We start from the raw sequence: 22595 nt of genomic DNA, 5'->3' as shown, positions 1-22595 counted from the left end.
GCAAAAACAACTGCCACTATTTTTAATCAAAATGGGGGTATGGTCGATCTCAGATTGACCACTAAAAGAACTTAATACAAACACAGCACAAATGAATGACAATTTTTTTTTCCATAAATTTGCATCTGATGGGTAGCTAACTTCACAGAGGTACTGTTGACACAGAGGGCTCATGCCATTTGGAAATATTAAATGAGCGATGTTTAGTGTTTCATGCAACATTTTGTATTGATAACTAAACATTAGGTGAAAGGGCGCACCTCTACAAGCTGTTTCACACCTCGCCAGTTAAATGTACAAAGGCGGGACAAAAATGACTACTCCTAGCCATCCCCCACTCTTGTCTCTCTAGTCCATCTCTCTCTTCCTCTTTCAATCTGAAAGTTATCTCCATAGCAACAGATTACTGCAGCCTGTGGTTTCCATAGCAACAGTTAGAGGACTAGAGGGAGGGGTCTTGGGGGATGAGAGTGGGGAGGCAGGAGTTGAATGCTGAATCACTAGCGTGAAGCTAAAAGATGGCAAGAGGGTGTCAGAACAAGCAAGCATGCATGCATTGATTCCAATGCGGGGAGTAACAATTCTATTATAACGGATACACAAACCCTGCTTATATTTTCTATTTTAGAATTAGTTTGTGGTTGAATGCTTGGTTTTTACCTCCAGCTGCTCATCCTCTAGCAGTCTTATAACCAGCGCTCGAACGTCATTCACTGCTTTCTGGTCACTCATGAAGGTGAACAGGTTGTAAAACGCCATGATCTGGAGGTATGTGAGGACCGTGTAGCGAGCGTGCCAAGAGCTGCTGCCTGCAATCTACACACACATACACGACAATTTCGCAGCATGTCAATAATGGGCTGAGCCAGAGTCACACCAGTGGAAAAAGGTGCACCATTTAGCAGCTGTTCAAAAAAAATGTTCACAATACCAATTTGGACCAGATGAAATTAATTAATACAACAGAGTATCACATATATTACACCGTATTTATATAGACTACACAGTCATTATTGTGGAGAAAATCAGTGAAATTATTAATTGATGACCTTGTCTCATTTTCCATACAAAAGCATTTACTCAGTGGTGCATGTTGAAAAAAAATAAAAACATATATATATATATATATATATAAAAACACAAATACCAACAGGTGGACACACAGGTACTGTTAGCTGTATGTTATGCCATCTAGTGGTTGAGAAAATAATTGTTCTCAATTATTGTACTAGTATAGAATAAAAAGGAGATGAACAAAAATAAATGTCCGCACTGCTCCAGCTCTGCTGTTAAGATGTTTACATTCATAATATGCTTGATGTTAAAGAAACGTCTAGGATAACAATTTCTGTAATTCTTGAGCATTTGTGTATCTTAGTCACACTCAAAACTGCGTTTCAAAATTAGATTTTCTTTTTACTTGTACATTATACTGTATCATAGACACCTGATGTCCCGGTATCAATGCTAAAAAATTGAGGTATTATCCCCCATATAATTTTTATTTTTAATGTTTTAAGTGTAAAAATAAATTCTTCACTTACACACATTTTGGGCAATGAACACTTGAGCTTTGTCCTGGATGTGCACAATTCATTTTGACACTGTTCACTCTACAATGAAGTGTGTGTGTCTCACTACATTCAAACAATGCTTTGAGAGTTTTCCAAATTGTCTGGAATTTTGCAAAGCACCTCGGAATATTGCGTTTCCGTACACACTTAACATTATGCCGGAGTCTCGTCCTCCATTTTGTCCGCAGTCGTTTTTAAATTTTTTTTTTTTTATTTCGTGTAAACATTACCTTATTGTACCTCACAGTATCTTTTTTTTTTTTAACTTTATTTTATTAATATGACTTTTGTCCTTTGGCAAAATGTGTATTTCATTATAATGTTGACTTTTGTTTTGTGATGCATGCTTTTATTTTAGCGAAGGAAGCGTAGAGCAGGTGGTACGCATACAAGTAAGAGCACATGTATACACGAAGAAGAGCGTAGTTGCGCACGTGCGAGGGAAAGCGCATTTGCTTTCATGAAGAAGTCGTGCAACCGAGTGAGAGAGGGGAAAGATTAAAGCTTAGATCACTGTCTACCTATGATTTAGCACCAACGTCTTGGTGAGGACAGTACAATGACGTATAATACATGTTTTTGGATGGTTATTTTAAGAATTAAGGCGTATTTAGGGGTATTTCAAGAGTAAAATCCGACTTACGCTGAAATTCGGATGACGTCGCCAGCGTATGAACGGAACTCTTTCACAACCCGCGGACTATCTGAATAGGGCGCAGTAGTAGTAGTGGATGGGGTTGAATTATGCATCCACTAGGTGGAGCTGCGCTAACTGGAATTTCATGCCTATATTGATACAGTGGAATAATATAAAGTGCATCAAATTATAAGGCACACTGTCGGCGTTTGAGAAAATTGAAGGTTTTTAGTTGTGCCATATTGTGCGGAAAATATGGGACTAGTCAACATAAATAAAATGTGATAAACTTTTTACTTTCGCTACTTCGCTAATACTTACTATGGATGAAAGCTTATAGCATTTCTGCTTCTACTGACAAAGCAATTGGATTGATATTAAATTGATGCACTAATCCAATTGTTTCAGAGAAGGTCTTAGGTGTCTTGTTCATACACCTTGACACAAGCATTTTGTTGCTGCAAACAACAACAAAAAACAATGCATTGCTCACATTAGTATTCTACTTGATATTGCCATCATATACCGTTGAGCGCTAACATCAATTTACTACCGACCCAAAAATTGTGTTCGATTGCTAATTTAATATGTTAAAAGGAAAATCTTAAATTAATAATGCTGTCATTGATTAAAAAGTTACAAACAGGTCAGCTCCGCTAACTGCAAAAGAAAGAGTGCGCTATGCATTAGGTGCAAATCAATCTGTGTACCTCCTTCAGGGCATTAAGGACCATTGGGATCTGCTCTGTGTAAAGGAGTCCCTGAGACATGAGAGACAGGCAGGTCTTTGCATCTCTCTTCAACTCATCATAACTGTCATCATTCTCGACTGGAGCAATCTGGAATCACACAGATTTCGTTATTGGAGATCTTTTATTCATATTTATTTAAATTAGTAAAGTGAGGATGTGAAGTAGCAGGTTTCAAGAAGTCTACCTTGAAGAGTAGGGGCAGTAAGCGCAAGTGCTCTGGTACAGCAGTGGAGTAAGAGCGTCCAGCACTTGCAATCAGCCACTTCAACACTATAAACATATGACAGTGGAGTATGTTATTAAATAGTTTAAGATGGGTCAAAATTAGTGTTAACTCACCTGTTTTGAGAAGTTTGATTGCTTGTGTTCGCTCGTCCTGTTCTCCCACCTCATTCTCCTCAACCACGTGGTTCTGGATCTCCTCATCGCCCTCAATCAGGGGCTTGAGCTGTAACAAAATTCTGTCGGTGAAGTCAGAGATGCGAGGCGAGCTGGTCGGCTGAGTGTAAGGCAGGTTGACGTCTATCATGAAGATGTAGGTCAGCACACTGGAGGAGGGTGGGGGGCAGACGGAAGATGTTCACACATTAACAAGTTTCTCCTTTCATGCAGGTCACAGTCATATAATCTTATGCCAAATTGCAACCAAGGTTGTACTTTAACTTATTCATCAAATAAAAATAAATACAATAAAAATCTGTTTAATTGTACAGGAAAATGCAACTTGCATTTATTTTTACATTACATTGGATAAGACGCTATGAAAAATTGCAAAACAAAATATTGAGTTCACAGTGACAACTTTAAGAATTTGAGGATAGCCTATTCATACCTTCCAATCCGCTCGCGTACATTCTTGTAAACTTGAGTCAATTTTGGCTCCAGATATTGCAACAATCTGTGAAGGAGCTCTGGCACACGCCACTCCTGCTGAGCAAGGCCTCCTTGTAGCACATAGAGACGACTGATAGAAGAAAATAAATCAAAACTGTGAGTCCCATCAACAATATTATTTGGCCATGCGATTCCTGTACTGACCATGCATCGACAAAAGAGCCTCCCTCCCCATTGACTGGAGACTCCATGAGCATCTCGAACAACCAGTGAAGTTTACGAGGGTCTCTACTCTCCTGTAGATGGCAATTAAAAGGTCATGAAATGCAGATGAAAAAGAAAAAAAGACAAGATTAACAATGAGTGGGAAGTCTTACACAGGCAGTGGCGATGCAGGTGCCCCAGTCTGCATATGTTTCGACAGTGATGTTGGACAAGGCTGTACGGAGGAGTGGACACAACACTTTCCAAAGGCTCTCAACCTGCAAAGCGTTGAATTAAAAGGTAAATCTAAACAATTTTGTGCATGTTAAGACAAATGAATTCTGGGTAAAAGTGCACCTTTGAATAATTCCAGTGCTTGCAACCTCTGATTAGGCCAGAAATAATCTCTGCAACACAACGTTGCTTACTCTCATGGGTGTCTGCTACCAAGCGCTGCATGTGAGGCTGAAGCAGAGGCAGGAAGGTATCGCTGAAATTGCGGAACAAACCCTAGAAATAGAGGAAAAATGGATTTCAAAGTCCTTTTGTTAAAACTGAAATCACATTTATGAAGTTGGCTCACCTTGAACAAACAGAATCTGCGTGTGCTAAATTTGTCTTTGCCCTTTCGATCTTCTAGAGAAAGAAACTCAATGAACTGATTGATGAATACTGGGTCTGAGAAATGGTCATAGATGATCTGCTCCCGCTTCAATAAAAAACAGGCGGAAAAAAAGCGACAAAACAATTGTTAAAATTTATTCAAGTGCACTTGAACAGTTTACATTTTGTGCACATTCCTATGAACAAACCTCTGTCATTTCCTCTCTCGTTAGGTTCTGTTTGGGCTGCTCTTCCTCAGGAGCATACATCATTAGTTCCCTAGAAAATGTGACCAAAACACTTAACATGTGAACATAACACACCAAAAGGCTAACTGGTAAACAAAACGATAGCTGGAACAGTCTCAAACATGAACCTTGGCCAACTGTAGTAACCCCAATGGGTCTTTTCCACAAAAATACAGAGGTCCCAGTCCTGCTGAGTCCTTGGCAGGCTGTTGCTGTTATACTGCAGCCATTTGTTGTCTAGGCGGTCACCGGCCACAATACCACCTCCTGTCTCTTCAAGCGTACCTTTTTACAAAAAAAAAAAAAAAACATGAAATTCGTTGAATAAAACGTCTTTCCAAAGCAAACGTGAAGAGTGCACAAACCTTTGTGCTGCTTACAAAGCTCCAATGGGCTTACTGGCACTTTTTTATGAGGCCTTTTTATTTGTTTCATTATCCCTGCGACAGCTGATATTGCTACCTATTGGACAAAATAATACAATTCAATTGCTCTCCTCTCCATTAATGCCTAGCTAAAAATTCTGTGCCACACCTTCCGGATGTAGAGCGAGTCATGGTTGAGGGTTTTGACAAAGAACAAAACAGCTGCTGGCGGGAGCTGGTAGTCATCTCTCAAGAGCAATGACAAAAAGCCGATAGTGATATGTTCAAATTTCCAAGGTCTGGAAAATTAAAAGACAAGTTTGTGACAAACACACAGATTGGATTCAAGTGTGGTGAATATCAAAACAACTTACAAATTTCTGTTGCCGAGGCATTCCAGCAAATCGCCTATGAGCTGCTCGTACTTCCTAAACACAGGAAACACATATAAAACTTAATACTGACATTAAATGGACAACATAGAAAGATAATAATACAATGAGACTAAGCCTGTCGCGATATGTAATTAGTCAATTGATCGCACGGTAAATAAAAATGAGGGCGGGAATTTTCCCTGCTGCAATTCATGCAATTTATGTGCGTAAGTGCATTTGTGTTTGCATACGCTGTGTGCATTTGGCACACGTGCGTTTTGATGTTTATTGGTCATCAACCCGCAGTAGAATTAAAGTTCAGATATACAAATAAGGAAACATCTATATTAAACAATGTAAAAACATTAGCATTTGTACATTAAGTTTAATGGAAAAAAGACAATGTAATAACCACTTTTAGGCTGCTATAAAAAAAAAAAACATTGGCAGTCTTCTCCAAAATGCAAAATTGCAGTTAAAAGGTGACACTCCCAACAATTTGCAAACGTAAAAAAGAAAAAAAATCAATTAATGACACCACATGCATGCATGCCGAAAAGAGAAGCACACTTTTTTTTTTTTTTTTAACCGAGTGTAATGCTTACAGTTAGCGGCTTAGGGAATGTACTTCTGGTGAACATTACAACATAATCCACGTCATGTTCAACATGTAAATAACGATTTCTGGAGTGTCAGATACTTCAGATTCTATACTACCTTTAAAATGACACCATTCATGAAAAATCTGATTGCAAATTTAAAGCCAAATTATTCACTGCCAAACGTGCACTTTTCAAGCCAAGATGACAGTCATTTTGGATCAAATAAACACTTTTGATGGGCTGTAATTAGCAGAGAACAAAAATAGCTTTGGGTTTCTCACCAATTTCATATTTTGCACTTCGCTAGCTTTCAAATGACTTGTTATTCATTGTGTGTGTTTTTTCTTTAAATTTCTTAATTTGGTGTTTTATTTAAACGGTGCCACGGAGAGAAAGACATGCAGTTCTTGAAAGATAAACGTTAGTACGAGTTATAATAATTTGATATTAAAACCCCTCTTTATGTTTTCGTTTTGATAACATTTGTAAAATTAAAAAGAAAAAAAAAAACTAGTAGCTCGCCATTGTTGTTGATGTCGCAGGGCGGTGACTTCACATGGCCACGCTGCCGTACTTCACAGCATCACTCTTTAACTATGTAAGGTACGGGTGGTAAGGGCGAGTTTTAAATCAATAAGAGAGCAAGCCAATTAGTGCGTTTTGTCCCTTGACTGACGCCATAGTTTCCTGTTTAGTGCATGTCCATTTGAGTGTTGTCTTCACAACAAACAAGACTCCTAATAATGGTTCCCAGCATCATAGTTTGTATATTGTAACCAAATATTGCCATCCAGTGTATGTATTGAGCGTAAGGAGTTGCTAAAATGTGTACATACGGTTTGACCAAAGTCTGAGTAAGTTTTATGTGTATTTTGCATATCTGTTTTGATTGAATTTGTAAATGCTAGATCTCTTTGCATTGTTTTTAAGTAAGGAAGTAAGTAAATATTCCATTATTTAAAGAAAGTTTGTAGTGTTTACTTTGTAATTATTGTATTCGCGGCCATTTTTAACACAAAGTTGCAATTTCTGGTGGGGTGGAAAATTTGACAGAATACCGGGCACATGAAGAGGCAATAAGCCGGGTATAGCGCTGTCCCGGCGGTGGGGAGGTGCGACAAGCTGCTGGTCGTTGGCAGAGTGGCATTCATGGTGGACAATCAGCCACAAAATGCAAGTCACTTCAGTATTAAAACGTGTGCCATGATCCCAGTATTTGACATAAGCTGGTGTGATGTGGAAAAATAAACGATTTCTAACGAAAATCAGCGGAATCCGCAGTCCATCTGCATGCTATAAAGCAATGCTGTATTATGAGATGTTGACCCGGGTGACATTACATTCGCATTCGTCCTAAACCTGAAACTGAAGCCGGAAGTCATTTATTTTCATGGCGTGGGATTCAAAAATTGAATATATAAAACGATTGCTTCCACACACATCCAAGCGGTCCATTTCATTCAGGAGCATAAAACCCTGCGTGAAATATGAAATAAACATGCTTTTTGGTGTCATACGCACTTTAATATCAAATTATACATAATACAAAATAATAATACAAAAATACATGTCCTATCCATGGTTCCCTTTAAAGGGTATGAAAACGCAAAGGGGGTGTGAGACATCAATAGAATCGTTATGTGCCAAGATAACAAATATTGATAAAGTTAACAAAAAAACCAATCACATTAATGAGCAATTATCGAAAATAGATCGAAAATGACGAACATTTCCGAAAGTGTTCCGGAAACAGCCGAATGGGGCGGAGACGTCATAACAAGGAAACAAAAGGTCGAGGCAGGTGCCATCGTTGTTTATCGACGAGAGTTGCGTTCCTGTTCTATCAAAAAATCGCTAAAATGGTTCAAACCTGTCATGCTATGTGGTTTACAAATAGCCATTTGTCGCAATGTGGTACCCATGAGTTCCCGAACGCGAGAAAAAGAGCTGGACTACGCAGACAATGAGTAAAGTTCGTCAGTGTTAAGAGGGCTAATTTTGTAATTTTACAGGGAAACGGGAACCTGACCAGCCAGAAGATGTGCCTACAACCTCAAAGAAAACAAAATTTAAAGACCCACGAACTGCGAAGGAGTGAATTCGTGACCTGTATGTCAATAAATCGAGTGATTCGAGCATGTCTGTGGAACAGGAATATCAGCTTGTAGCGATCGCAAATCACGGCGACTTAAACGTACATTTGAGACAACAACTCTACCGAAGTTCTGGATTAAAGTCATTTCGGAATATCCCGACATCGCTTGGAGCGCGCTGAAAACTGTGCTACAATTTCCAACATCGCTAGCTTGATGCTAGCTTCTCTCACTCTCCCATCTCGTCTCAACGAAACAAACTCAGCCCTCCCACTGACTCAGCGGCTCAGCGGGTGTGTTGTATTTTTTCTCTGCACTTAACACGACGGGGCTAAAAACAAATGCTATTTTATATTTGCTGTACTTTTCTGCCGCACATTGCCGGTGTTCTGACAAAGTTGGCATGCGCGTAACGTTAAAAAGGACCGTGAATGCAGCGATTCCTAAGTACACACTACGAACTTTATTTAAAGAAAGGAATATTAACTTACGTTTGCCATGTTTGGCGCACACAACAACTGCACGTAGCCCTCTCACTTAACGACTTTGCCGTGTCGTTAAACGTTAATTTACGCCATTTCCGTGTTGCACATGTATGTTTGTGATGTAAATAGTTTTTTAGCACCATTGGATAACATTGAGAGTCCAACTGAATATAAAAGAGGGACACCGGTCCGTGGTGCAAAAAAGGTTGGGGACCCCTGCTCTAATCCCATTCATATTTGTGTCGGTTGGCAGAGCGAAACCGATGATAGCATATTAAATGATAATTATTCTATACATTATTTTGCGTTCACGGTGTATCAGCTTCACAAAAAAAAATGCAAAACATACCATACCCGGTGTTTCCCACACGAACTGTTGTCGGGGTTTCATCAGTGTGATCGCTCCGCTCAATGATCCTTTCATTAGGCTGCATTGGTTTTGGTTTGGGCTCAAATTGATAACCCAAAACACCAAAGAAAGGTTCATAACTCTCCTCTTCACCATTAGAAGAATGTTCGTTACGTCGGATTCGTCGCTGCAACTAGAAACGTAATTGTCCGCCATCATCGCCGCCATTCAGTACTAAAGCACTGAGCCGGTTGTTTCCTTGTTTTGATGTCACGCACACAATCTGTCAGATTTCCGGGATCTCGGGGGCGGGTCTTTTTAGCTTGAAATTGACCCAAATTTCTCTCATTTTCTTGGTGTTGCGATTTGTGTAATTACACGAAGTGACTTGATATGAATCCAAAAGGCATTCGTTTATGGATAAATGATGGAATATTAGCATTTCCCCAGGTGTTGACATACACTTTAAGAATAATTTATTGCATTTGAATGGGTGATTTATTAGGATGTATTGTTACATTAGTGGTTGAAATGGTTAAAAAAAATGACTATAACATTGCATATCAACAGTATTTTTATCAGACAATTTATTACCTACTAAAATTTATCGCGACTGGCCTAAATGAGACAAATTGCAGCCAAGTTATGAGAAATTACTTACTCGCCAGCTTCTAAATTCTTGAGTTCCTGCCTCTTGACACCTTTTGATGTTTCTTCCTCTGAAGGAACAGGGTCTTTAGGAAAAGGATTTCCAGTTACCATTAGTTGTTTGGCCACATCACAGATCTCGTCAGGGATCTAAAGAATAAAAGGAACCCATTATCTTGTTCATTTGTTTCACAGGTTCTGTACATAAGTAAAGAAATGTAGTGTTAAAATGCATTTTTTGAGTCTCAAATTTATTTTTGCATCCAAACACTTCTTGTCTTTGAATTTTTTTTTTTGAAGTGACTTTTTTTTTCCTCAAGCTGTGACACAAATCTACCTCTGTAGTTCTGTCCTTACAATGTTCATCACAATCAAACAGTACTTAAGTGTCCCATAAAGAGTAATAATTCTTACGGAGAAGTCGATGCCAATGGTCTCATACTGTCGATGTATTTTGTCAGCAAGGTCGTCAAAGAGTCTCACTATGGAGGGCTTTTCCAAAGACATGGCTGAACTGAGGCCAGATCGCACAATAGCAGGCCACGTCAGAGCAATGCACTCCCAGTCATGCAAATTGGCCAGGCACACGCCACTGTGATTCCCGAGCAGACAATACAAGGCACCCTGGAAACACAATCATGTGCCAACATCAGACACCACTTCTGATAAAAAACAGAAATAGACACTATGGAGAAACATAATACTTTAGGATTGTCATACTTTGAACTGTTGCTGTGTGACGCTGCTGTTATCTGGGTTGAGAAATTCAAGGACGTGAGGGATCACATCTCTACAGCAGAAATTGTAAGTGCCAAGTGCAGTGAATAGTACACTTTGAGCTTTGCTGCGTACCTGCAATGAAAACAATACATTTTAAAGGTCAAACAGAAGCAACATATTAAGGATGGTAAATACATTTCAATTAAGTGAAAAAGACAAATTAACACATAGTTCAATGACAATTAGGAGGTGAATAGAAGATTTTGCTGTGTCCTCACTTGGCTGTAGGTGCTTGTGGAGAGCCGTAACAAATCTCTCATCAGCTCCTGGTGGATGCTCCTGTACTGACATCCTTCCACCGTCAACTTGCGCATCTGATAATCCACAAAGTACCATAGTTGTGATGGATTTCGATGGCACGACTTAAAAGTTTCGCTGTGACCAACTTACTTCATGCTGCAGCATGACTCTGTCTATGAGCAGAGCTCTGATATGCTGCTTTCTTCCATGAAGCTGCAGAAAAAGTTGACATGGTTAAACTTGTGCATCAAGAAACCTATTTCCATTATTCAAATAATGGACTTTAGATTCCAACATGATAAAGAATCTCACCCGGTTTTCCATCGATTTTTTCACAAGGTTGAAGCTCTTCCAGCGAGAGTCAAATTCATGTTTGTGGGAACCATTAAAGTGCAGCAATTCGTTGATAATCTAGGAGACATTCAAGACAAGAACCCAATTACATTCCTTACATAAATGTGACAAATTAACCACTGTTGTTTTAGTCAACGACAAACAAAATATTTCGTCAACACTTTTTTCATGACGATGACGAGAAGCTAAAAAAGTGTTTTAGGGGATCAAAACATAACGAGTCTAATGCCAGTTTCGTCTGACAAGAACGAGACGAAAATGCGCAATATGTGACATTTTATATGTAGTTAGCCTGCATTGTAGCAGTGTCTGTCTGTGTCACTCATGTGACGTTCTGCGCCACCACCCCTACTCACCCATGCAGTGTCTTCTCCATTATCAAATCTTGCACACACGCTAAGATGTTTTCTTATTTCGGCCAGAAACAATATGCAATGTTGCTTTAGCTTCTAAAGGTCTGTGTTGAGTGATCATCACACACTAAATGTAACTAGTAGCGCAGCATTCGCGTTGCATTAGGCTAATGCTAATGGTGAGCATCCTCTTAAACGTTTTTTTTCTTCTTTTTTTTTTAAACATATATTTTGTGACATGCATGTGGGTATAATTAATTAAAAAATAATCTACTGTTTTCCTACTGAGTTTGTATTATCACCAAGGTGGTGTTGTTCTTGTAGACGCTACAATACGTGCTTGTCTGTCAATGTTCATTCAAAATAGTTGGAAACCTTCATTTATTGATTTATTTTTGGAGTAAATTTTAATTTTACTGACGAAAACTAGACGAAATTACCGGTAGTGTAGTTTTCGTCAACAAAAACTACACGAAGAAAAACACATTTTGAGATTACCAAAATACGACTAAGACTAATTTAATCATCCAAAAGACTAAGACAAAAATTACATAAAAAAGCTGCCAATGACAACACCCAAATTAACTCAGAATGGTTTCAAATAAAGAATAATAAACCCTTCAAATCTTCAAATTATATGGTTTTAATATTTATTTTAGGAAATTATGTGGATGATGCTCAAGGATTCAATATGCAACAAAGCAACCTTATTCAGACCAACTGCGATACTGCCATGTTATTCATGTCTAATTACACCTTACTCCACATAATTCTAAAAATCTTATTCATTTTCTGTTCACCTTGATAATGGAGAAAAGAGACTTGGTGTCGTCTTCAGAATGTACCAGTATATAATCTGCAAAGAGAATAAATGATTTTTCAACAAAGAGTAAGAAGTGCAAGAAGAACTTGAGGGGACACACTTACGAAGCAACTGCCTCATCACTTGACAAATGGAATCTCTGTAGTTCTCTCTTGACTTGTCTAGAAATTCAGATTAAATTATATTCATACACTCCAAACATTTTGTCACTCAATATACACCATCTGAAATAAAATTGTTGAGCATACCATACGTTGTTCCAGTATAGAGTGTGGTCTCATCTAGATTCACCATACTATGTACCCTGTTTCAAAAGCACAAATAGTTAATATTTTTTTAATTGCATTAATAGTGAGGAACATGAAAGCTGAAAATAAAAGAATTACATGAAAGAAGTGGGAAAATAGTAAGCAACACTTTAATATCTGGTGATCTAATTGAATTGCTAATACACAGTCTTCTATGTACAATATTAGTTTAATGCTGCAACCAATTTCCAATTAAATCTGCTCACAGTTCAGGTATAGGCTCTCCTTTTAAGGGGGGCATGAGACCACCGGCTCCCAAAAGGCAGTGCTGAACAATGGTGAGACTCTGTAGGACATCATCTCTGCAGAGGGTCAAAAAAAAAAAAAAAAAGGAAGAAAGAAAGCAAAAGAAAGTTTAAACATGGCTATTCCACTTTAAAGGGAAAATACATCTGGGGAACAAGGAAGGACAACTCAAACTACATTGTTAATTCCAAAAAACATTGCGTTGTATTGTACCTGCTCATTTCTTGTTCTCCTTCAGCAAAACTTTGAAGTCTCTTAAGTTCCGGCTTAAGGATCAGGTCCAGTAAATAAAAAGTAAAAGCAGTCTCATCAGCACTGGGTACATGCCACCGGATGTCCAAGTTCCACAAGTCCCCTGGACGGCCCCAATCCTACATGAACGACCGGACAATTAGAAAAAATAAAATAAGGAATAAACATGACATCTGCCGTTTGTGAATTGATTGCAACCACCTTTAAAGTCAAATTCATCTTCAAATGACAGGATTGGACAGAGGCGACGATGTGACATAGGATTCTCACCTTTTATGTACCAGCACTGTATGTACCTACCTAGTTTGTGCTTGCTACACGTCTACTCACTGCTGGGTATATGTACAATGTTTTGCCTAACCTGCAAAAATTAGACTAGTTTACAATTGGCTTCAAATTATTTTGGGAAAAATCCTTAAGCATTTGGCACCAGAATTATACCGTGTTCTGGCAATTTTTTCAGATTGATTACTAAACAGCCGTGTACACAACTTTGACAAGCATTTCCTGGTTAGACAACTTTCAACAATTCTCAGCCAAGTCACTGTAAATGTAGATTAAATAACAAAGCTTGCGGTGTTTGATGCTAGAATGTATGTGACATATAAACGACATCAGCCGGTCTAGTTTCAAATCATTAAATGTGAGATACTTGATTCTAGACACCACGACGTCCCGTCTGTAGGCTTGTTGTGCGTAGTGGGTGAAAGCTTGCTTAAGTAAGCTTCCCTTAGCACTTGTAACAATATCATGATCAAAATGATTGACTGAATGATCATTTTATCAAAAACACTTGCCAACCAAAATCCCGCCAACAGTCAATCAGATCCTCATATTAATTAGGTTCAGTCTGTCTGCAGTGACGGGTAAAAAAGACAAACCGCATTTTCAATGAAAATTTTCATTCAATAGAGAATAAGTCTGCAACAACTTATCAATCAAATCTATTAATATATTAGTTGCCAACTAAGCCTGAACGATATATCGTTTAAACATCGCCATCGCGATGTGCGTGTGCGCAATAGTCCCATCGCAAGCACGTGCGATAGTTTTTCTTTTTTTTTTTTAATCCACATACGCCTCACTTTCTGGTCTGCGCACAGCCTCCTACCCTCCCTCTCCCAGCCTTTTGATCCTCTCAGTCACTGCGGCACAACGATGGCTTTGATCTGGCCAAAGAAGCAGACTTCACACGGGCATCTGTCAATCATCGTTTAACTTGTTAAACAGTTGTAAGGAAGCCACGCTGGAATGAATGTGTGTACTGTGGGGACGTTGGAGACATTTAAATGCCAGAAGTTATCATGAGAATTTCTGCATGTCTCTTCAACGGTCACAGCTAAAGTAGATAAACAGAAGCATTTAATAAAGCCAAGCATTTATCTGCTACAGTACTTTATTCTTGTTCAAAAATGATTTGGTTGGACAGTTATGTGTAAAACTTATCATAATTATGACATTTGAAGTGCTTAAAAAACATTCATTTATATACATTTTTTAAATCACTTTGGGGGGCGAAAGTGAGAAAAAACATGTCTTATATGTATCTCTTTCCAATGCTAAATCTGAATAAATACATTGGGCACAAAAAACACACCAAAAAAAAAAAAAAAAAATGGGGGCGGTGCGCTACTTCGCGGTTTTTCACTTATCGCGGCGGGTTCTGGTCCCCATTAACCGCGAAAAACAAGGGATGACTGTACACTGTGGTGATGGTGAGTCATCTAAAGTCTTTCCAAACAGCTATTTAAGTCATCTTGTGAAAATTTCTTGAAAAAAATATATATACATTTTTTGAATATCGCAATATAATATCGCAATATATCGCAAACCCCAAAAAAATCGCAGCAATAGTTTTTTCCAATATCGTTCAGGCCTATTGCCAACTAATTTGATAATCGATTTTTGCCGGCAGCTTGGTGCAGTCCCGTTTCGGTCCTTTTTTGTTTGTAATGTGAGGCTGCAGTGATTAAAGCAAGAGAGAGCGTTCACTGCTACACTCAGGTTGGGTTACTAAATATGTAATGTTATGAAGTGTCAAGAGTTCCAATGTCTTTTGTGTTGTTAGAACCAGTGTGCTTCCGTCAGAGGTAAGTAAATGAAGCCATTTGTATTATTTGAATTCTTTGTTGATGAATGGACTTAACATAGGGTGACCATATTTCGATTTCCAAAAAAGAGGACACTCGGCCCGGCCTCGAGATACTTAAATTTTACTCGTAGTCTACTCAAAGATGCCGATATAACTTTAATACATTTAAAGTGTGCCTCCTCCGCCTGGTAAGAAAAATTCAGTTTTATTAAAAAAACAAAACAAAAAAAACATAGGCCTATTGCCGTATAATATATATATTATAGACTATATGGAAATATTTTTTTACTCAACAGGCTTCATTCTTCCTAAAAAAAAAAATCAAACCTAAAAAAAAAAAAAAAAAAATAATGATTTAAAAAAATATATATATATAATGCAGACCCATGGAAATGTAGTCCAGTCAATACGCACACACAGCAGGCTATGTGCCAACTCAACATTTTTATAAATTACTATCATGACAATTGTCGTTGACAAATTGTTATTCCCACTCAATTTTTATTCTCATTCAGTGTTCTAGATTGTATGCAAACAATAACCGAAATAAACTGACAAGCTATTCAACCAGCATGTTTCCAAACGCAGCAGTTCAAAACTACATTGCCCATAATGCCTAGCGCAGCTGAGCGCGCTGATAGCTACCCTGTTAACGAGTACCGGGCGAGGCAAAATATAACTATAAAAGTTTACAATCATCGGCAGCGCAACGATGCGACACCAAACAGGATTTTACAGATTACGCCAGTGCAAATCTCCGACAGAAGTCAACAGTTGCCAATATATACGTATTTATCGTAAAAAACTCTCAACTAGGCAGGCGCTCCTATTTAAAATATACTAACATTCAACCAAATACACGAACACAGAACACTTAATACAAGACTAATACAATATACTGCATCTCTGTTTACACATATAACCCAATATTCAACACACGTGATCGACATTAACAGGAGAGAAACCTACAGAAAGGTGTATGGAGCCACGTCTTAAAACTCCTTGCTGTAGTCTGATTTCTTGCCAAACTGTCAACCGTCATTAGATGGTGGTAATTCCACATGAAACAAAGGGTAAACAGCCAACAAAAAACAAGAAGAAGATGTACTCCTTCTCCCGCCCCTACTAGTCGGAGCCACATCAACGCAGGCAGGCACTGCCCCCAAGCGGCCGGAGGGATTCTCTTCAAATTGGTCCCATGAAAAATCATAAAAACCGGACATTTTCATGAATTTATGAAACCCTGCCAGACCCTCCAAAGAGCACGTAATAAGAGGACATGTCCGGGCAAAAGAGGACGTTTGGTCACCCTAACTTAACATGGAGCATGAAGCTAGTTAGCGATTATGCTCATCTGTGTCTTAAGTGTCAGTTTGTCTTGTGTTTTGGAGAAGCATACTAGCACCTGAGTTATTGTTAGATAATAACTTTGTCTCTTTTTATAAAGAAACCACACACATAAACCCATTCATATAACATCTTAGAGTCTCCTTTCAACACAAACTCAAAACTAAAATGTCATACAAGAGAATGTGCTTTCAAATGGGATTTGGATTGCATTAATGGACAACTGTTTGATAAAGAAAACTGATTCATTACAGTCTGCCTGCTCCTGATTTGATTTTGTTGTTTAAAGAAAATAAATGAGTCATAGACACAATTTATATGAGCGCTTTGCCCAAAAGAAAAAAGTAACATGGAGCATGAGGCTAGTTAGCGATTATGCTCATCGGTGTCTTAAGTGTCAGTTTGTCTTGTGTTTTGGAGAAGCATACTAGCACCTGAGTTATTGTTAGATAATAAATGTGTCTCTTTTTATAAAGAAACCACACACATAAACCCATTCATATAACATCTCAGAGTCTCCTTTCAACACAAACTCAAAACTAAATTGTCATACAAGAGAATGTGCTTTGAAATGGGATTTGGATTGTATTTATGGACAACTGTTTGATAAAGAAAACTGATTCATTACAGTCTGCCTGCTCCTGATTTGATTTTGTTGTTTAGTTTAAAGAAAATAAATGAGTCATAGACACAATTTATATGAGCGCTTCGCCCAAAAGAAAAAAACATGTTAATCAGCAGGATTTTTTTTATTTGAATGAACAGGACTTTTGCCTGACTTATGTACTGAGAAAATATTTTTATGTTTTATACTCAGAACTTTTATTAAAAACTAACAAATTCCATGTACTTAAAATAGTACATTTGTAGACTACAATACAGTTAAGTCAGGAAGCTGTATTAAAATATTATTTTTGAAGGAAATAGTCATCCATTTTGTCTTCATTGTTACTTACAACATGCCTAAAACAACTTCAAGTTAAACTGTGAAGGTTATTGAAAAAAGTGAGATTTATCCAATGAATCCATTAATTGTTTACTTCATCGTCTGATTAATTTTTAAAATAACCCTTAGTTGCAGCCCTGCTAAAGATTATACAAAAAAAAAAATCATGTAATAAAATAAGGAGGGAAGTACAATCATCACCTTGATTGGTAGGTAGTCTGTGATTGGTTGGCGGAAGCCACATGGCACACTGCAGTATTCCGTAGGATAGATGAGGGCAGTGGAGCGGAGCATATGATGCAGCAAGTTACATGCTAAGATGTAGCCCTGCTTACACTTGAGGTGAAGGGTCAACTGCAAAATCTGAACCAATTCAGAAGAATAGGCCAGAAGCTTTTGACCATCCACTCGTGTGACCTAGTAGGGGAAACAGCCCAGTAGTGGTGAATAAAGCTTTTTATTTTTTAAACAACAGCAACAAAAACGACTGTGTAGTTGTGAGACGAGAAAAAGAGCTTGGTTCACCTCAGACAGTAGCTGAAGATTCCATAAAAATTCCTTGTCAAGTTCCTCTTCATGTAACACTTCTTCATCTATTTGAGCAAAATTAAAATATATATCAGGAAAATAAAGACCTAGATTATTCAAGTTTAAAAAAATCTGAAGAAACAAATGCACTTACTGGCAGCAATTTGGTGTATTTGACTGCAGAAGTGAGGCACAAACATTTTAAGAGACTCTTCAGGGTGACACTGAAAGAACAAGAATGTGGAACGTGAGTCACAACAATATGTATCTTCTCATTGACGTTCTTTACCTCAACTCCAGAAAGTACAAAGTGTCTTTTGGGTGTAAGCAGTCATTTGAGGGTAACAGGATAAGTGGGATCAAAATTGTGAAGGATCCAATTTAGGTGCTGTACTTACAGTATTTGTTAATGTAGATGACAGATGCTTGGGTACTATTAGAAATGACCCCAACAATTTTGTTTTTTTTTAAAATGATACAAGAAACAGTATTTCTAATGTTTGTAAATTACCTTGGCAGCAGCCCGGCACATGTCTGCCACCATCCGTCCAGCAACATGCGTCTCAAAAATGTTGGTGGTTGCAAAGTTATAAACCTTTTCCAGTGCTACCTGTGAAAACCATTAACATGATCGCAATTTAGTGTGTCATCCTTTGTTAAAAGCTCTGAATGTTCTTCAGTGTATACCAAGAAAATGTCCAAAGAGCACTGAGTGAGAATGGTGCTGAAGGTAGAAGACAAACCGAGCTCCACCAAACTCTCCAAATGTGTCATTTTCTCAGTTTCCGTTTCCTCACGCGTTTGTTCCAGAGTGCTGCTGTCGATCAGCGCAAAGCACCTTGGAGACAGTATCAAATGAGCAAATACATTTGGATAAAGTGGTTGGCTATGATATGTAAAACATATGTAAATCTTTGTGCATTATTGTATTTCTCGTAAATTAAAACCAATCTACAAAAGGTATTCTTTTAAATCTGAAAACAATCCATTTAAATGCAAAATTATGTCACACAAATATATTTGCTATATTAATACGCTTCATCAGCACTCCTGAGATAAGTGGGCAGGTATAATAAGGTGACATTAGCCACGTTTACATGCTGACTTTTATTCATACCGATTCAAATCATTTCGAATGGAAATTTCAGATCAGCTGCTTACATGTCACTTCATCTATTCCGATCCAGCGTTTACATGTGACTGCCTTTATTCCGAAAGGACGTTTGACAACTGCCGTCTGACATGCGCAGATTAATCAAAACAAAGCGTCACGTTGCAAAACATGGAGATCGATCGTCAGAGTGCTGCTGTTCTAACTTTAACCCACTTGTTGTGTTTGTGGGGCCGTATCCACTTCTGCTGTTTTGCTCTTTTGCCTTGTAGTAGCCGGTTTTCCACCGGTTTCAGTCTGGTCAACGCTCCGGTCTATTCCGGCTTCGTGTAACCTCTCGTGAACTTTTTTATATAGTTCACTGTTCTTCGTTTTACGCCCGTCTAAGCGAGCAATTATATTCAATTCTTTTAAAGTTTGAATTAAATACAATCTTTCCGCCGGACTCCAATTAGGTGCGCTGTGCTTGGAAGCCATGTTGCAAGTGACGTTACTTACGTCACAAAGTGACGTCACCACGTCAGTACGGAGCATGGGCAGAAAGAACGCAACCAGACACCATTCCGCTTCCCTGTTTACAAGATATAATTTTACTTCTAATCGGTTTGGGAAAAGGAATATTCCACCCCTGTGAATCGGAATGAAATTCCATTCGGTTTGGGCCTGTTCATTCCAAATGAGGTGTTTACATGGAACACATTTATTCGGTTTGAACAAATATTCCGATTGTAATTGGAATATTTGGCTCCATGTAAACGTGGCAAATGTGACTCCACTTTCCCTTCCTTTTCAAATACGTTAGTTTGCAAAGAGGGTTGCAGTGTTGTTTTCATCAACAAAGACGATAACGAAAATATTTCGTTGCCGAACAGTTTTTTCATGACGATGACGAGCTAAAAACGTGGCTTGGGAGACAAGAACATAATGAGACTAATGTTTTCGTCTGACGAGACAAATATGCGACATCGTTTCTGTCATACAGTGCTGCTCAAAAGTTTGTGAACCCCCTCAACATTTTGGAATTTTCTATTATTTCAACCTGATTTCCTAATCAATCAATTCAGTAGTTTTTTTTTGTTTTTTTAACAGTTGTGTTGTCGAGACTAAATTAAAAAGAGTTTTCATCAACTGATGTAGGTGCAAAATTGAACTGTTTGGTCACAACCAAAACCGCCATGTCTGGCGAAAAGTCAACACTGCATACCACCAAAAGAACCTTCTCCCAACAGTGAAGCATGGAGGTGGGAATGTCAAGATCTGGGCTTGCTTTTCATCCTCAGGACCTGGACAACTCCACATAGTCCAGGGAATCATGAATTCTGAGGAATATTGTCAAATCCTAGAACATAACCTGACGCCATCTGTTTTGAAGTTAAAGCTTGGCAGAAGGTGGATCATGCAACATGATAATGATCCAAAGCATTCCAGCAATACAACCAAGGAATGGCTGAAAAAGAAGAAGATTCGTGTTCTGGACTGGCCCAGTCAAAGTCCTGACCTAAATCCCATTGAAATGCTGTGGCGGGACCTGAAGCGAGCAGTTCATGCCAGACGCCCATCAAACCTCTCTCAACTGACTGCGTTCTGCAAGGAAGAATGGGCAAAAATCCCCCAAAGTAGATGTGAGAGGCTGATTAGTCACTACAGAAACCGTTTGGTTGAGGTAATCTCTGCAAAAGGAGGCGCAATATCCTATTAACTGAAGGGGTTCACATACTTTTGCACACATGATATCTGAGTTTTTCTTAAATCAACCACTTTTGTTAAATAAAGAATGACAATATAACTATTTCTTTTGTTTCAGTCCATTATTTGGAATGTCAGTATTGTGGATTTGGGTATAACTTAACATTTAATAAGGTTATTTTAGTTTTTTTTACAAAAAATCTGACCATCGCTGTGGGGTTCACAAACTTTCGAGCAGCACTGTATGTTTACAATGCGTGACATTTTCATTTTGTACGCGGAGTACGTCAGCTTGCATCGTGGCAGTGTTTGGGTCGTGCCACCCTATGTGAGATGTGTTGCGCCTCTCCCTCCTCACCGGAGTTAGGATGTGTGTCAAGCTAGGCTGCGCTCCATCTTGCTTGTTTGGAAACACGGTAAGATTTGTTTTCTTATCTTGGCAAGACAGAATATGCAATGTTACTTTAGCCTTTAGGGAAATGTGCTGAGTGATCATCACACACTAAATGTAACTCGTAGCATTAGCATTAGCTTCAGAATGGTGAGCGTCATCTTAAAACACTGACCAGTCTAAAGCAGAGCCACTTGCCTTTTCTGGTCACTAAGTCTAGAGGATGTTAAACGCGCAGACGTTTTTTTTTTCCCACATACAGTTCGTGGCTTTTAGTTAGGTTTAATTGAAAATGATTTACTACTTTTTCTGCTGAGTGTATTATCATCACAAGCTACAATACAGGACTGTCTCAGATAATTAGAATATTGTGATAAAGTTCTTTACTTTCTGTAATGCAATTAAAAAAACAAAAATGTCATACATTCTGGATTCATTACACATCAACTGAACTATTTCAAGCCTTTTATTATTTTAATATTGCTGAATTTGGCTTACAGCTTAAGAAAACTCAAAAATCCTATCTCAAAATATTAGAATATCATGAAAAAGTATACAAGTAGGCTATTCAACTAATCACCTGAATCATCTAATTAACTCGAAACACCTGCGAGGGTTTCCTGAGCCTTAAAAACACTCAGCTTGGTTCAGTAAACTAAATCACAAGTATGGGGAAGACTGCTGATCTGACTGCTGTCCAGAGGACCATCATTGATACCCTCCATCAGGAGGGTAAGACACAAAAAGAAATTTCTCAAAGAGCAGGCTGTTCACAGAGTGCAGTTTCAAAGCATATCCACAAAAAGTCTGTTGGAAGGGAAAAATGTGGCCGGAAACGCTGCACAACCAAGAGAAATGACCGCAGCCTTAACAAAATTGTGAAGAAGAGCCGCTTCCAGAATTTGGGGGAGCTTCAAAGACAGTGGGCTGAAGCTGGAGTCCAGGTATCAAAAGCCACAGTTCACAGACGTGTCCGGGAAATGGGCTACAATAGCCGTATTCCCATGGTCAAGCCACTTCTGAACTCAAGACAACGGAAGAAGCGTCTGACTTGGGCTATGGAGAAGAAGCACTGGACAGTTGCAGAGTGGTCCAAAGTCCTCTTTTCAGACGAAAGCAAGTTTTGCATTTCATTTGGAAGTCAAGGCGCCAGAGTCTGGAGAAAGGCTGGAGAGGAGCAAAATCCAAGTTGCTTGAAATCCAGTGTGAAGTTCCCACAGTCAGCAATGGTTTGGGGAGCCATGTCAGCTGCTGGTGTTGGTCCACTGTGTTTCATCAAGTCCAGAGTAAATGCAACTGTGTACCAAGAGATTTTAGAGCACTACATGCTTCCATCTGCTGAAAAGCTCTATGGAGATGAGGATTTCATT

The 22595-nt window shown here is 38.6% G+C and overlaps 1 protein-coding gene across 1 annotated transcript in view; it reads right to left on the bottom strand.

The window, feature by feature from the left end:
- Positions 1–22595, bottom strand: part of psme4a (proteasome activator subunit 4a) — a 56237-nt gene that overhangs the window by 8766 nt on the left and 24876 nt on the right. Inside the window, exons 14-43 of the mRNA XM_057848043.1 lie at positions 18725–18875; positions 18549–18647; positions 18192–18261; positions 18035–18102; positions 17711–17926; positions 13086–13243; positions 12833–12928; positions 12567–12622; positions 12423–12479; positions 12296–12351; positions 11101–11199; positions 10939–11001; positions 10767–10862; positions 10489–10620; positions 10183–10392; positions 9782–9918; positions 5592–5645; positions 5387–5516; positions 5218–5314; positions 4981–5137; positions 4814–4883; positions 4585–4710; positions 4359–4511; positions 4175–4279; positions 4002–4093; positions 3796–3927; positions 3303–3511; positions 3148–3233; positions 2922–3050; positions 661–816 (exon numbers count right to left, since the gene is read on the bottom strand). Of these exons, the coding sequence (XP_057704026.1) occupies positions 661–816; positions 2922–3050; positions 3148–3233; positions 3303–3511; positions 3796–3927; positions 4002–4093; positions 4175–4279; positions 4359–4511; positions 4585–4710; positions 4814–4883; positions 4981–5137; positions 5218–5314; positions 5387–5516; positions 5592–5645; positions 9782–9918; positions 10183–10392; positions 10489–10620; positions 10767–10862; positions 10939–11001; positions 11101–11199; positions 12296–12351; positions 12423–12479; positions 12567–12622; positions 12833–12928; positions 13086–13243; positions 17711–17926; positions 18035–18102; positions 18192–18261; positions 18549–18647; positions 18725–18875 (3460 nt within the window). The remainder of the gene's footprint in view (positions 1–660; positions 817–2921; positions 3051–3147; positions 3234–3302; positions 3512–3795; positions 3928–4001; positions 4094–4174; positions 4280–4358; positions 4512–4584; positions 4711–4813; positions 4884–4980; positions 5138–5217; positions 5315–5386; positions 5517–5591; positions 5646–9781; positions 9919–10182; positions 10393–10488; positions 10621–10766; positions 10863–10938; positions 11002–11100; positions 11200–12295; positions 12352–12422; positions 12480–12566; positions 12623–12832; positions 12929–13085; positions 13244–17710; positions 17927–18034; positions 18103–18191; positions 18262–18548; positions 18648–18724; positions 18876–22595) is intronic.

The sequence above is a fragment of the Corythoichthys intestinalis genome, chromosome 10 (genome assembly GCF_030265065.1).
Source record: "Corythoichthys intestinalis isolate RoL2023-P3 chromosome 10, ASM3026506v1, whole genome shotgun sequence".
NCBI lineage: Eukaryota > Metazoa > Chordata > Actinopteri > Syngnathiformes > Syngnathidae > Corythoichthys > Corythoichthys intestinalis.
This window is presented reverse-complemented; position numbering and strand designations above follow the sequence as displayed.